General features: G+C 44.1%; 1 protein-coding gene across 1 annotated transcript; it reads right to left on the bottom strand.

Moving 5' to 3' along the window:
• Positions 1–514: 514 nt before the first annotated feature.
• On the bottom strand, positions 515–1354 carry LOC136613180 (olfactory receptor 1468-like). The gene has a single exon (XM_066594021.1). It carries the CDS (start codon positions 1352–1354, stop codon positions 515–517), a length of 840 nt encoding a protein of 279 aa, XP_066450118.1.
• Positions 1355–17192: the final 15838 nt, after the last annotated feature.

Genomic DNA, 17192 nt, shown 5'->3' with positions numbered 1-17192 from the left:
GAGAAAACCACCGAACCAGACATGAAGGCCGCATGTACTTGGCCGATTTCCCAGAAGCGCTGGAACAAGATATCAAGATGTTCAAATGTACATAATTTTCACTGTCTTAGGCCCGAAATCCGGACTTCTTAGAATTGAGTGGGTGATTCTTTGCACTGGAGTTAATTGAATATGTGATTTTCTGTACGTAAGCCAGAGGCGCCAGTATCAAGATAATGACTGTTGTATGACTTTCACTGTCTCAGTCCGCAAATCCGGACTGCCCATATATGGTTATGAGCCCATCACCCCCTAGTGGGGATGGGACAAAGGGTATAAGATCTTATGTAATCTGTAATAAAGCACGACGTCGACGTCGTCAGCCGCAGCCATGTCCCGTGTGAGGAATGATACCAGATCCCTGTGTGGTGTCTCTTCTTTACCGCCGGCAACGGGGCAAGTGGGGTGGGCCCGATTGGTGTTGCACTTAGAATTTTAACTCTCATAGTATATCTTAGACAGTCTGGAGTTTTTTTTAACAGAGATGTTTTTTCTTTATTTTTTTACACAGCACCATTTTTATGTCTTTATTTCTCAAACTGTATATAATGGGGTTCACCAAAGGAGTGCCAACAGTATACAGCAGGGACAGGACTTTGACCATGCTCATTGATTCTCTTTCTGTTGGTAAAGTATATAAACTGAACGCTGATCCATAAAATATGGACACAACCAACAGGTGGGAGCTGCAGGTAGAGAAGGCTTTTTGTCTACCAGACACCGATGGTATCCTTAGGATTGTACATAATATATTACCATAAGAAGCCATGATCAGTATACAGGGGAGAATGATGATAGGCACACTTAGTATAGAAGCATCTAGTTGAATCATGTAAGTGTCAGAACAAGAGATTTCTAATAAAGGAGCGAGGTCACAGAAGAAATAGTCAATGAGATTTGATTTACAAAAGGATAACTGAGATATCATTATAGTGCTGATTAATATAACTGAAAAGCTGAATATCCAAGTGATGGCGACTAATATCCTACAGTATGTACTATTCATTATAGAAGGGTAATATAATGGTTTACAGATGGCCAAATATCTGTCATAAGACATCACAGTGAGGAGAAGACACTCGTAGATTTCTGAGGCACCGCAGAAGTAAAACTGAGCAATGCATCCAGAGAAAGTAATGGACCCCCTATCAGTACTTTGAATATACAACATGTTGGGCACAATGTCTGTGGTCAGTAAGATGTCATTCATAGACAGTTGTGAGATGAAGAAGTACATGGGAGACTGGAGGGTCTTATTGTAGAAAACCAGGGTGATGATCAAGAGGTTTCCGTATAATGTTGCACCATAAGTCATGAGGAGAAGAAAGAAGAAAACAATTCTGAAGGTTCTGCCACCCTGAAACCCCAGAAGGATGAACTCAGTGACTGCAGTCCTGTTGGCCTCCTGTTTTAAAAGAGTATAGTTAGGACAAAGTCAATTGAATTTGTAGCAGAAGTAATTTCTTTAAAAAGGTTGTACCCAGATTACAAGTTATTCGCTATCCACAGGATTTTCACAGGGTAGAAGATACATGCTGATCAGTGGGAGTCTAGAGAACGGGGGTCCCTAGTCCTCCTCACTGGGGTTAATGCATGCCCTGCTGTGAGGTAGAGACTGAATGGAGTGCTGGTTGTGTAAGCTTCTCCAGCACTCAGTTCATTCTGATGTCATTGCAGGGGGACAGAGCAGGACTTCAGTGGGATATGGGAATCTCATTCTGGTGGGAATCTCAACGATGAGGCCTCCACTAATCAGCAAGTTATCTCCTATTTTGTGAGTATCCTGTGAATAGTGGATAACTTGCAATATTGGTATAACCCTTTTAAAGAAATTACTTCTGCTTGGTACAACTCCTTTGATGAAATGACAACAAGGGGATTATATTATAGAGCTTGGCAGCAGTTTTTTTGTAATATTCATACCAGATGAAGGGTTCTGTCTGGGTCTAAAATGCATACATGTTTTTGTGTATATAAATATGAAGAATACTTACTTACATCAACTGTATCCCGAGTGTTTCATTCAGTATTGCCCAATACTAGCAGCAATCTCCTTTTACCCCCATTGAGGCTTCACTAGGAATTCACCCTCAAGTGAGAGCAGTTGGATGTATCTCTATACCACGTGTATAGAAAGTTGTGTATACACAACCTCAATAGATGAGTGCAATACTTATCCAATGCCCTCCCTAATATATATCCTACACATGAGGCACATGTCCTATTTCCATATTTCATCACATACTCACATAACCGCTGCAGCCAATTGCACTGCCTCGGTGATCTCATGCCATACACTGCTGAGACCAGTGATTGGGTGTAGTGGTCACACATGTATATGGGAACGTCACAAGGCATGTAAAAGTAATCCTAGTAGGAGGACTGGAGGGTTGATGCCAATGCATTGGGGAATCAAAAAAGGAATTAGATCCTATTTCTTTATTTTATAACATTCCACGCAGTTAAATAAATAATATAACTCAGACAATCCTTTTAAGGCTTAAAGAGGTTGATCCACTGGACACAACAAGTTTCAGAATATGGCCCTCTGGGTAAATCAGCTGATCGCTACACATCCTGCTCCCAGCACCACTGGCAATCAATTGATGTTATAAGGGGAAGCTGCAGGCAGCCAAGCATTTCTAAAAGCTACAGATGTAGCAAACATTAATGTAACATGTAACATGCCATGATAACTTAACTACAGTGTACTACAATGCTGTATATTGATGTGTTATGATTGAGCCTTGTTAAATGATTGCTACGTCTGTGGTAATACATATAGATGAATGGCCGAAGTTCACCAGAACAAAAGTTGTTCTTACAGAGGAGCTGTGCATTTAAATGCATGTGAAAGGGTCTTAAGTAGGTGAACAAACTATGATATCCTTATGATCTAATAGAACATGTAAGCAGAAATTGTCTTCTTGGGACCATGGTGATCATAGAGGAACATAAGTTGCATCCATGTGATCAATAGTGAAAGTTTGACTAAGATTGAAAACCCAGCACTCACCATAATGGCCTATCAAATTGCCTGTCAGTGTAACACTGACACACAATAATTATTTTGGATACTATAGGTCTAATATAGATAGATAGATATACACATTGTAGCCTGATGTGGTGTGATTTGCTATAAAACAATTCTACTTTTATGTGAATGCATTATGTAACTACATGGTATGCCTCACACTCATCATCATCACCATATCATCTACAGGGTGGACCATGAAAAAGTGCACAACAAAAGCTGTCTACAAGAAAATCTGTCTGTCACCCATCAAAACCAATCACAATGCAGCTTCTATTTTTTATACTGCTGAGGTAAAATGAAAGCTGCACTGTGATTGGTTACTATAGACAACAAAGCTTTTCTTTTAGACAGCTTTTATAAGAGTATGGTGCTGGCCTACTTTTCCGTGGCCCACCACATACAACAAACTTCATTGAAATGTTGTTTACTGAGAAATATTGTAATTATGTGCTAAGATTAATGGAAAAACCTGCAGAGGCTATTGAAAAATATCTCCAGTGTCAACAAGTCAGTAAGTGGGACAACACTTAAAGGACCTGTACATTGGTCTGCCCTGAGTATTTTGTGTATTCAAAATAGCTGATGCTTTTGTATTGTAAGTATTCTTTCTAATTCCACTGAATCATTCCCCTGACCAAGGGGATTTACATATGTACAATGCAGTCACTGTTCTGGGATGGGATTTCTACTAGTATCAAACCATTATACAAGTGATCAAGAGATCGCTGTGTCAAAGATGGTGGACTTGATCATTTTTATATCCATGAAAAATAAATAAATACCATATATACTCGAGTATAAGCCTAGTTTTTCAGCACATTTTTTTGTGCTGACAAAGCCCCCCTCGGCTTATACTCAGGTCAGGGAAGGGTTAAAAAAAACACACCTCCATACTCCCCTCCCAGTCGGTGTTCGTTTCCCAGAGGTGGTGCAGCAAGCTGCTTAAATTCCTGTGTTCCCGGCGGCAATGCAGTAAGCTGCTTGAATTCTCCCTGCTGTCATCACCCTCCGTACTCTCTGCTTGGCTCTGTCATCCTCTACCGTCAACGCTGTGATTGGATCGAGCGCCAGCCAATCACAGCCGGCGCTCGATCATTCACAGCCAATCAGGGAATGACATTCACTGATTGGCTGTGAATGATCGAGCGCTAGCTGTGATTGGCTAGCACTTGATCCAATCACAGCTCTCACTTACACAGAACTGACAGAGATGACAGAGCCCAGCAGAGAGGACAGCTGGGAGAATTCAAGTAGCTTGCCGCACAGACACAGATGCTGGCTGGGAGGTAAGTATGGAGGTTTTTTTTTTTTTACCCAGTATATACTCACATATAGCTCGGCTTATACTCGAGTCAATAAGTTTTTCCAGTTTTTTGTGGTAAAACTTATTGACTCGGCTTATACTCGGGTCGGCTAATACTCGAGTATATACAGTAAGTTACACATCATGATGCTAAAAAAATATTAAAACCTGACCTGCAAGAAACAAGCCTTCAAACGGTTAATTACAACGGCTTACTGAATGTGCTAAAACATTTTTTTTTCTCGTGCAAATTTACAAAAATTCTACACATTTAGTATCTCTATGTTTGAATTACCTGCATACAAAGACATTTAAAACAAATCTTACCCTCTACATGATGAAATGTAATAAACTTAACTTACATGAACTTCCATTTTTATCATTGTTGTCACCTTTTGGTCCTTTATGTTCTTCTAATTCAGAGGTTACAAGAGAAATGAGACTGCACGGAGCAAAATCAAAAATTTTCTTGGTGCATCTTTGAGGACATTGGAGAATCAACCACTCACTAGTGGACATCTAGGAAATGTACAGAGCATTTTTTCTGAATTGTATTAAAATGTAAATGTTGTTACTAATGCCCATCAGTAAGGCTGTAATTTAAAAGCTCCTCACAAGATTTTTGTCCCAATGATACCTTATATATTGTGCAACCATTGATGAGATGAGTAGGGTCTACAGAGATTGCTTATCCTTATGTATGTTTGTGTTCCAGTAATAAGTCATTTGAGGGCTCTTCCTCAGCGTCCCTTACTGCCTGATGGGTAAATCCCATAATATCCAATTAAAGTAATGTTAAATATAATGAAATAAGTGTTACAATATGTTATTTTCTCCATAAACTGAATAGTACATTTAACATAGAGTATTATTGAAATGGTGTTCCCATCTTGGCCAAACATAGCCAACAAAGTGGCCAGGTGGCTGTAAGTATGGAAACAGCCAAGCATGGCTAGTCTATGCTGTTTCCACTTCTCCCATTAAAATGAATGCAAGTCACACAAACAGCAAAGTACAGCTAACTATGCTGATTCAAGAACTATTGAGTTACAGAAACAATATAGGGTAGCCTTTTGTGGTATGCTATCCACATAATTCTTATTGACGTCTATTGGAGTTCAAGATACAGCACTTGGCTGTTTCCATACTTATGATGACCCTTCACCACCACATTTAGCCTCAGCTAGACTTGCTTATTGAATTCAGCTCTCAGGGAAAATGGGTGCCAAAGCTCAAGACAGGTGCAGGTCCCAGAGGTGTGACCCTCACCTATCTGACTTTTATGGCATATCTTGTGGAGAATGGAATACCCCTTTAAATATCCCAATCTGTGCAATTAGCATTGGTCTACATAAGGTTTCAGAAGCAACCAGCTGAATCGCTGAGGATATAATAATAGCTATGATAGTTATATAATAGTTTACATTTGTATTTATTTAACTGTATCAAAGTTACTCAAAGACACTGTAGAAGGTTACTGGGTGTCTGAAGTAGTAGAACATAGTATTTTAAGCCAGATCCTACCAGTTAGATAAGAACATAATAGGTCCCATGACTGATAAAAGGATGACTTCCTCTAAACTAACAAATCTCTGATATAAGAATCATGTAGACTAGGGGCTTTAATGATTGTGGGCAACACTCTAATCAATCAACAATGATTGGTAATACTATGATATGACAAGACCAAACCTTCACTTTACATAATGAGAAATAAACCTTACAACAATGAACAAAGGGGAGGGGACATCTTTTTCATAATGCATTAACCCTGTGCTGAGATTCTTTGAACTCTCTGGCTGTGGTTCCACTGCCTACTGTAATATGGAGCACAGAGTAAACTCATACCATGGCATCTATGTTTTTCTCCTCAGTATTTCAGTACATTATATCGTACATTAAATAGCACCACTGAAAAATACAAATCACCCTCAGATGACTGTTATGAAGAAATTTTTTTTTTTTTTTTAAGTGGGGAAGAAAAAAAATATATTAAAAAAAATGTCTTGGGAGCAGCGGAGTTAATACATTTGTTGTCTCTGGCAACACCTTCATGCATAAGACTGAAATTTAAAGGGGTTGTCCCACGGCAAAATCAAAAAAAAATTTCTTCTACCTATCCCCACATTGTGTCCTGTTAAAAACAATCCCTTTGTTATTTAAAAAAAAAAAAATTGCTTACCTGTATCCCCGTTCGGGCAGTTTCTTCTTTTCTTCTTTTAAAGATGGCCGCCGGTCCTTTCCCAATGATGCACCGCGGTTTTCTCCCAAGGTGCACCGTGGTCTTCTCCCATGGTGCACCGTGGATGTCTTGCATTCCACTGCCGATTACAGCCACCTAATTGGCTGGTCGGCACCACGTGACGGAGGTGGAGCTACGATGACGCGGAGAAGACCAGCTCTCCAGCGCGAGCAGAGCAGAAGACTGGACAACGCAAGCGCATCCAAAGAAGCCAGCAGATGCAGAAATTAGTCGGAGCCATGGAGACGGGGACGCCAGCAACGGAGTGGGTAAGTGTATAACTTCTGTATGGCTCATATTTAATGCACGATGTATATTACAAAGTGCATTAATATGGCCATACAGAAGTGTATAACCCCACTTGATTTCACGGGACAACCCTTTTAAGCCAGCTAAAACATGGAGAATGTTTTAACTATGATTTACTCCAATTTCTGTTTTAAATTATGATAAATATAATTTGCCATGTGTGGTCATGACTTCGTTTTATAACACCACCAACTTTTAGAAGAATGTCAGATGTAGGAGTATGAAGGTATACAAGTAGCATATATTAAGTATTCTATGCAATCGCCCCGACCTTGCTGCAGTCCACTGTGAGCCTGAGGAGCCCGAGCTAGAGTTCTGTGTGGAAGTCATGGTGGTGGCTCTACTGACCAGAAGGATAATGACGCATGCAACAGGCCGGACGATTCCAGAAAAATGATGGTGGTTCACCTTTGGTGAGTCTAACTATCATGTGATGCCAGTGCTTTTTTGATGATAATGAGATGTAGTGTATAAAATAAAGAGTCCAGTCCAGAAGAATCATGGTAAACTAAAGGCGCACAGTTTACCTAATATAAGTAAACCAACAATTCAACAGGAAAATGGACAATGTTCAAACAAATCCTTTTTTTTAAACAATATATTTTTATTAGTCTTAAGCATGGTTATAGTTACAGAGCACGAGTATATCTTACAGATAACAGAAAAATCTTTTGACATCAGAAGCATATAGCTCTTTTTTTAGACAATCAGATCTTGCAAATTTAGAAAACATTGCACAACATTTTAATATATTTTTAAGATATATTTAGTGCTATCACCCAATATTTGAGTAAAATATGAAAAAAGAAGGGGGGTAGGAGTAGGGGAGGGGAGAGAGGAAGGAGAGAGGTGGTAAGGTGGGGTGGAGGAGAAAAAAAAAGAAATTTGAAAAAAAAGGAGTTTAGAAACATAGAACCTTGAAACCTTAACAACAAGGTCCACCAAAATTTCCATATTAGCAAAAGAAGAGTTATCCATGGTTTCCGCATTTTTTTTCTCAAAATAGTTTTTATTTGAGTTTTTCAAGCATACATGTATGTAACACATTTACATGTCTTTTCTCTCACGTACCGTAAAGTAAGCAAATTTCACATTTGTATCACATACATAAAAATTTTTTAACATCTATTAAGGTATGGAACTGATGAAAACAGTATGTAACCATGTCAAACTGATAACTTATATTGTCGCCAGGGTTTCCATATAGAGTTAAAGCAATTCAGGTTGTTGTTAGATTTAGCATACGTTTTTTCATATACATAGTGGTCTGCTAAGGTGTCTAGTAGATCTTTACTACACGGGGAGAGCATGATCTCCACTTTCTAGCTATTATATGTTTTGCTGTCAACAAAAAGTGGCATATCCATTTCCAATGTACTCTGGGTATAAGGTCAGATTCCGAAAGCAGAAGCGCAAGTTGCGGACTGCTTTTCTCATGAATGCCCGTTATTTTTGGGATGAGAGCGAATATCTCTCTCCAGTAAGTTAAGACCAACAGGCATTCCCAAAAAATGTGTAGCAATGTTCCTTCCTGTCCACAATTTCTCCAGCATTCCTTGCTTAACAGGGGGAAGTAGGGGTAAAATACCATCTTGTTAATATTTTATAGTGGGTTTGTAATAAGCTCACTGCTAGGGTGGATTTGTTAGCCCACTCAAAAGATTTCAACCACTGAAGTTGGAAGAATCTCCGTCTCAAGTCTGTTTCCCAGTTCAGCTGGTGTACTCTTTTTGACACGCCCATATCCCCCGATAATACATTATAGAATTTTCTTGTTGTAGACTCCTGCTTAGAGCTGTTATCTGTAAGGAGTGGATTCAAACCATCAGGAAACGTGAGCGACTGCATTTGATTTTTTTTTTAAGAAGGATTGAATTTTATAGTATGTAAAGTATTTAGCATTTCCCAGCCCAAATCTTTCTCTAAGCAAATTGAATGAAATTAATTCCTCTCCCTCTAAAATGTCAGAGACATTTCTAATTCTCTGTCTTTCCTATGTACCAGGATTCAAATCCTGAATAAAATAGGTGAGAATCTCTAGTGGAAGATCAATGGATTGCTCACCCCGGGAGTTTTTAAATTTGTATACATATGCATTCCACACCTGTAGTGTTGCCTGCATAGGTGGAGATATGACTTGTACACTTAGAAAAAGAGATATTTTCAGGTATAGAGTTCCAATCGTGAATGCGTTGAGGAGAGAATTCAGAGACCTATTCTTGTTTAAATGCTTTTCTATTAGGCTTCATGTTGTAGCTCCTTATTCTCGTAACCAAGAGCTAGTTTGATTGAGAATTGTCGCTTGATAGTATGAATGTAAATTTGGAACTCCCATTCCACCGTGTTTGCGATGTTGGTATAGGATCTGGGCTGCAACTCTTGGTCTCTTGTTCTTCCAAATATATCTCATTAGTTGTTTTTGAAACCCTGATATAGTAGCTTGTGGAATTGGGTAGGTTAAGGTGCGGAAAAAATACAGGATCTTCGGTAGTATTAACATCTTATATAGGACAATTTTCCCTAACCAGTAGAGATGAGCGAGCACCAAAATGCTCGGGTGCTTGTTACTCAGGACAAAATTTGTTTCGAGTAATGTACCCCATTGAAGTCAATGGGCGATCCGAGCATTTTTGTATATCGCCGATGCTCCGCTAAGGTTTCCATTTGTGAAAATCTGGGCAATTCAAGAAAGTGATGGGAACAACACAGCAACGGATAGGGCAGGCGAGGGGCTAGTCATGCCCCAGTCAGACCATGTTTTTTTATAAATAGTCACAGGCAGGTACAACTGGGAATCCCCAACTCCGCAATGGGAATTCCGTGTGCACCCACAGCATGGGTGGCTCCCTGGAACCCACTGGCTGTACATAAATGTATCCCATTGCAGTGCCCTGCACAGCAGAGCTAACGTCAGATTAAATGCAGGTGGGCTTCGGCCCACACTGCATGCCCCAACCTGACCGGGGTTTTTAATTCATAGACACAGGCAGGTACAACTCCCTATTGTGAAGTCCCTGTGGACCGACAGCATGGGTGGGTGCCAGGAAGCCACCGGCGGTACATAAATGTATCCCATTGCATTGCCCATCACAGCTGAGGTAATGTCATGTTTACTACAGGTGGGCTTCGGCCCACACTGCATGGCCCAGTCAGACTGGGGTTCTTTATAAGTAGACACAGGCAGGTACAACTCCCTATTGTGAAGTCCGTGTGGACCGACAGCATGGGAGGGTCCCAGGAAGCCACAGGCGGTACATAAATAAATCCCATTGCATTGCCCAGCACAGCTGAGGTAATGTCATGTTTAATGCAGGTGGGCTTCGGCCCACACTGCATGCCCCAGTCAGACTGGGGTTCTTTAGAAGTGGACACATGCAGTTACAACTCCGTGTGGACCGACAGCATGGGTGGGTGCCAGGAAGCCACCGGCGGTACATAAATATATCCCATTGCATTGCCCAACACAGCTGACGTAATGTCATGTTTAATGCAGGTGGGCTTCGGCCCACACTGCATGCCCCAGTCAGACTGAGGTTCTTTAGAAGTGGACACATGCAGTTACAACTCTGTGTGGACCGACAGCATGGGTGGCTCCCTGAAACCCACCGACGGTACATAAATATATCCCATTGCAGTGCCCAGCACAGCTGATGTAACGTCAGCTTTAATGCAGGTGGGCAAAAAATTAATTGGATTACACTGTAGGCGAGGGCCCCAAAAAATTGGTGTACCAACAGTACTAATGTACCTCAGAAAAATTGCCCATGCCCAACCAAGAGGGCAGGTGAAACCCATGAATCGCTTTGGTTAATGTGGCTTAATTTGTAACTAGGCCTGGAGGCAGCCCAGTTAAAATAAAAATTGGTTCAGGTGCAAGTTTCAACGCTTTAATGAGCATTGAAACGTATAAAATTTGTTTACAAAAATTATATGAGTGAGCCTTGTGGGCCTAAGAAAAATTGCCCGTTCAGCGTGATTAAGTGAGGTTTCAGGAGGAGGAGCAGGAGGAGGAGGATGAATAGTATACACAGATTGATGAAGCTAAAAGGTCCACGTTTTTGATGGTGATAGAGAATAAAGCTTCCATCCGCGGGTGCAGCCTACGTATTGTTTAGGTATCGCTGCTGTCCGCTGGTGGAGAAGAGAAGTCTGGGGAAATCCAGGCTTTGTTCATCTTGATGAGTGTAAGCCTGTCGGCACTGTCGGTTGACAGGTGGGTACGCTTATCTGTGATGATTCCCCCAGCCGCACTAAACACCCTCTCTGACAAGACGCTAGCCACAGGACAAGCAAGCACCTCCAGGGCATACAGCGCGAGTTCAGGCCACGTGTCCAGCTTCGACACCCAGTAGTTGTAGGGGGCAGAGGCGTCACGGAGGATGGTCGTGCGATCGGCTACGTACTCCCTCACCATCCTTTCACAGTGCTCCCGCCGACTCAGCCTTGACTGGGGAGCGGTGACACAGTCTTGCTGGGGAGCCAGAAAGCTGTCAAAGGCCTTAGAGAGTGTTGCCCTGCCTGTGCTGTACATGCTGCCTGATCTCCGCGCCTCCCCTGCTATCTGGCCCTCGGAAGTGCGCCTTCGGCCACTAGCGCTGTCGGATGGGAATTTTACTATCAGTTTGCCCGCCAGGGTCCTGTGGTATAGCATCACTCTCGAACCCCTTTCCTCTTCGGGTATGAGAGTGGAAAGGTTCTCCTTATACCGTGGGTCGAGTACTGTGTACACCCAGTAATCCATAGTGGCCAGAATGCGTGTAACGCGAGGGTCACGAGAAAGGCATCCAAACATGATGTCAGCCATGTGTGCCAGGGTACCTGTACGCAACACATGGCTGTCCTCACTAGGAAGATCACTTTCAGGATCCTCCTCCTCCTCCTCCTGCTCCTCCTCAGGCCATACATGCTGAAAGGATGACAGGCAAGCAGCATGGGTACCCTCAGCAGTGGGCCAAGCTGTCTCTTCCCCCTCCTCCTCATCCTCCTCATGCTCCTCCTCCTCCTCCTCAACGCGCTGAGATATAGACAGGAGGGTGCTCTGACTATCCAGCGACATACTGTCTTCCCCCGCCTCTGTTTCCGAGCGCAAAGCGTCTGCCTTTATACTTTGCAGGGAACTTCTCAAGAGGCATAGCAGAGGAATGGTGACGCTAATGATTGCAACATCGCCGCTCACCATCTGGGTAGACTCCTCAAAGTTTCCAAGGACCTGGCAGATGTCTGCCAACCAGGCCCACTCTTCTGTAAAGAATTGAGGAGGCTGACTCCCACTGCGCCGCCCATGTTGGAGTTGATACTCCACTATAGCTCTACGCTGCTCATAGAGCCTGGCCAACATGCGGAGCGTAGAGTTCCACCGTGTGGGCATGTCGCGCAGCAGTCGGTGCACTGGCAGATTAAACCGATGTTGCAGGGTCCGCAGGGTGGTAGCGTCCGTCTTGGACTTGCGGAAATGTGCGCAGAGCCGGCGCACCTTTCCGAGCAGGTCTGACAAGCATGGGTAGTTTTTCAGAAAGCGCTGAACCACCAAATTAAAAATGTGGGCCAGGCATGGCACGTGCGTGAGGCCGCCGAGCTGCAGAGCCGCCACCAGGTTACGGCCGTTGTCACACACGACCATGCCCAGTTGGAGGCTCAGCGGCGCAAGCCAGCGGTCGGTCTGCTCTGTCAGACCCTGCAGCAGTTCGTGGGCCGTGTGCCTCTTCTCTCCTAAGCTGAGTAGTTTCAGCACGGCCTGCTGACGTTTGCCCACCGCTGTGCTGCCACCCCGCGCGACACCGACTGCTGGCGACGTGCTGCTGCTGACACATCTTGATTGCGAGACAGAGGTTGCGTAGGAGGAGGAGGGTGGTTTAGTGGAGGAAGCATACACACCCGCAGATACCACCACCGAGCTGGGGCCCGCAATTCTGGGGCTGGGTAGGGCGTGAGCGGTCCCAGGCTCTGACTCTGTCCCAGCCTCCACTAAATTCACCCAATGTGCCGTCAGGGAGATATAGTGGCCCTGCCCGCCTGTGCTTGTCCACGTGTCCGTTGTTAAGTGGACCTTGGCAGTAACCGCGTTGGTGAGGTCGCGTACAATGTTGCGGGAGATGTGGTCGTGCAGGGCTGGGACGGCACATCGGGAAAAGTAGTGGCGACTGGGAACTGAGTAGCGCGGGGCCGCCGCCGCCATCATACCTTTGAAAGCCTCCGTTTCCACAACCCTATACAGCAGCATCTCCAGGCTGATAAATTTGGCTATGTGCACGTTTAACGCTTCAGCTTGCGGGTGCATGGCGGTGTACTTGTGCTTGCGCTCCAACACTTGCGCTAGCGACAGCTGGACGGTGCGCTGAGAGACATTGGTGGATGGGGCCGAGGACAGCGAAGGTGAGGGTGTGGGTGCAGGCCAGGAGACGGTAGTGCCTGTGTCCTGAGAGGGGGGTTGGATCTCAGTGGCAGGTTGGGGCACAGGGGGAGAGGCAGCGGTGCAAACCGGAGGCGGTGAACGGCCTTCGTCCCACCTTGTGGGGTGCTTGGCCATCATATGTCTGCGCATGCTGGTGGTGGTGAGGCTGGTGGTGGTGGCTCCCCGGCTGATCTTGGCGCGACAAAGGTTGCACACCACTGTTCGTCGGTCGTCTGCACTCTCAGTGAAAAACTGCCACACCTTTGAGCACCTCGGCCTCTGCAGGGTGGCATGGCGCGAGGGAGCGCTTTGGGAAACAGTTGGTGGATTATTCGGTCTGGCCCTGCCTCTACCCCTAGCCACCGCACTGCCTCTTCCAACCTGCCCTGCTGCTGCACTTGCCTCCCCCTCTGAGGACCTGTCCTCAGTAGGCGTAGCAAACCAGGTGGGGTCAGTCACCTCATCGTCCTGCTGCTCTTCCTCCGAATCCTCTGTGCGCTCCTCCCTCGGACTTACTCCAATTACTACTACCTGAGTGATAGACAACTGTGTCTCATCGTCATCGTCCTCCTCACCCACTGAAAGCTCTTGAGACAGTTGCCGGAAGTCCCCAGCCTCATCCCCCGGACCCCGGGAACTTTCCAAAGGTTGGGCATCGGTCTCGACAAACTCCTCCAGTGGGAGAGGATTCGGAACCATTGTTGCCCATTCTGGGCAGGGGCCCGAGAACAGTTCCTGGGAGTCTGCCTGCTCCTCAGAATGTGTCATTGTAATGGAGTGAGGAGGCTGGAGGAAGGAGGAGCAGCAGCCAGAAGATTCAGAGTTGCAGCAGTGGACGGCGCAGAATTCTGGGTGGTCGATAGATTGCTGGATGCACTTTCTGTCATCCACGACAGGACCTGCTCACACTGCTCATTTTCTAATAAAGGTCTACCGCGTGGACCCATTAATTGTGAGATGAATGTCGGGACGCCAGAAACGTGCCTCTCTCCTAATCCCGCAGCAGTCGGCTGCGATACACCTGGATCAGGAGCTCGGCCTGTGCCCACACCCTGACTTGGGCCTCCGCGTCCTCGCCCGCGTCCACGTCCTCTAGGCCTACCCCTACCTCTCAGCATGCTGTATTACCAGTAGTGCAGAAACAGAACGCTGTAATTAAATGTGCCGCTTATTGGCCTGTGGTTGGAGGCTGACTTCGCTTACGGAATGCACAGCAGAGGCAGGAAAGAATCTTGTGGAAGCGTGCTGTAACACTTAGCTGGCTGCGTATGAATTAGGACAACTACCCCAAGCAGAGACGCAGTACAGTCAGGACGGTCACAGGCAGCCCAAATAGATTTTTTTTCCCAAATTTTTTTGGAAAAGCCCATTGCCTATATAGACTGGATATGTCTTTCACTGTCCCTGCCTCACCACCACTACTGGCCCTGGACGATGTAAAATTACTGCAGGACGCAATGCTCTGGATGCAATGCTCTGCACGGCCGATATACAAAAAAAAAAAAAAAGTGCAACACTGCTAAAAGCAGCCTCAACAGTACTGCACATGTTTAGATGTGGCCCTAAGAAGGACAGTTGGGGTTCTTGAAGCCTACACTCACTCCTAACACTCTCCCTGCCTAACCACCACTTCTGTCCCTCTAGTATTAATGCAGGGCGCAATGCTCTGCAGACAGCCAATTAAGCCTACACTAACTCCTAACACTCTTCCTATAGCAGCTCCGGCATCAGCAGCACTTTCCCTGATCTCTGTCTGTGGCGAGCCGCGGGAGGGGCCGATTTATATACTCGGGTGACACCTGATCTCGCCAGCCACTCACTGCAGGGGGGTGGTATAGGGCTTGAACGTCGCAGGGGGAAGTTGTAATGCCTTCCCTGTTTTTCTATTGGCCAGAAAAGCGCGCTAACGTCTCAGAGATGAAAGCGAAAGTAACTCGAACATCGCATGGTGCTCGCCTCTAGTAACGAGCATCTCGAACACGCTAATACTCGAACGAGTATCAAGCTCGGACGAGTACGTTCGCTCATCTCTACTAACCAGGAATGCTCCAATTTCTCTTTTTGCTCCAGTTTTTTTTTGAATAGTGAGATGTAAAGAGCCCAGATTGACCGATACAATTTTAGATAAAGAAAAGCATAGTTTTATGCCCAAGTATGGAATTTCGGAATGCCACCTAAAGGAAAACTCTCTCTGAATGTCTAACTTTAATTGTCTATCTACATTTATTCCCAGAATTTGCGATTTATCTATATTTAAATTATAGTAGGATGCCTTACTAAACAATGATATATTTTAGGATAATTTTCTCAAGGACGTTAGAGGGTCAGTTAAAAATAGCAAAATGTTGTCCGCAAAGAGCCCAATTTTATGTTGCCGAAACCCCAGTGGTACACCACTTGTCTCTGATGTGATTCTAATTAATTCCGCCAAGGGTTCCATGATCATTATAAATAATAATGGTGAGAGAGGACATCCCTGGCGCGTTCCATTCGTTATATTAAATGGTGTGGATAAGACTCCATCCACCAGGACCCTAGCAGAGGGTAAGGAGTACAGGGCTCGAATAGCCTGTAGGAACGCGCTGCCCCATTCAAATTTTTCAAGAACAGCAAAGTTGAACCTCCAATGTAACCTGTCAAACGCCTTCTCTGCATCCAGAGCAAGGAGGAGCGAAGGTGTTGGTCTTGACTCTAATACTGCCATTAGGTTTAATGTTCTTCTCCTTCCGTCTGCCGCTTGTCTCCCTTTGGTAAAACCCACTTGATCTTTGTGGATTATATCCGGTAAGACCTCTAGTAGTCTTGTAGCCAGAATTTTTGAGTATATTTTTGTGTCTGAATTAAGAAGGGATATTGGTCTAAAGTTGGCCGGATTGGTAGGAGGTTTACCTGGTTTGGGTATGGTGACAATAGTCGCTTCTAACATCTCCTCCGGTAGAACTCCATCTGTCATTGCATCATTAAATATTTTAACAAGGTAAGGCGAAAGATTTAGGGAAAATATTTTATAATATACGTTTGAGAACCCATCTGGCCCTGGGGACTTAAAATTTTTTAATCCATTAATTGCTTTCATTACCTCTGAGTGAGATGGGTTTGTCCAATTCTTGTGATTTATTACCTAGAGTAGGTAAAGTCATTTTACTTAAAAATTCGTTGATAATGGTAGAAAAAGGCTCGGAAACAGACGGATCATCTCTCAAGTTATATAACTTGGTGTAGAAAATCCTGAATTCTTCCGCTGTTTTTGGGGGGGGGGTGATATTTTTGTTGAAGGGTCACCTGTTTTAACTATATATGGGATTTTAGTTTTCACCTGTTTTGGTTTCACCCAATTAGCCATTAGTTTGGAGGGTTTATCTATGTTTGAATAAAAATTTGCCCGCCAGTAGATAGAACTTCTGTTGAAGTCTTCAATCAGTGCTGACCTTAGGGTTCGCCTAAGTGTCATCAAATCTTCCTGAGAATTGATTAACAAGGGGTTTTGAATATTTTGTTTCAATCTTTTTATTTTGACCAGAAGTTCATCAATCTGTTTTGTTTTATTTTTCCTATATTGTGCTTTAAGTTTTATCATTACTCCTCTGATGACCGCTTTATATGCATTCCATAGAGTGTAGTTCCCTATTTCTGGACTTGAGTTTATATCAAAGTACTCTTTTATAGCTTCACTAATTGTCTTTTGATTTTTGGGAGACTTAAGTAAGGTTAGATGATTGCGCCAAATTTTTGTATATGTGTGTGGGATGCCTAGGTTAAGTTTCATTATTATAGGTGAGTGATTTGACCAAGTGGTTAGGCCTATATCAGATACATACCGAAGAGGGAGAAACCTAAGAGACCATCTTGTCCATAGCCACCTTGCCCCAGA

Source organism: Eleutherodactylus coqui, chromosome 2 (genome assembly GCF_035609145.1).
Source record: "Eleutherodactylus coqui strain aEleCoq1 chromosome 2, aEleCoq1.hap1, whole genome shotgun sequence".
In the NCBI taxonomy this organism is placed as follows: Eukaryota; Metazoa; Chordata; class Amphibia; order Anura; family Eleutherodactylidae; genus Eleutherodactylus; species Eleutherodactylus coqui.
The sequence above is the reverse complement of the archived record's forward strand: the minus strand, read 5'-3'. Positions and strand labels throughout refer to the sequence as shown.

Bases quoted from the DNA above. Each gene is read 5' to 3' on its own strand.
- LOC136613180 (XM_066594021.1), bottom strand. From the start codon at position 1,354: ATGACTTATGGTGCAACATTATACGGAAACCTCTTGATCATCACCCTG.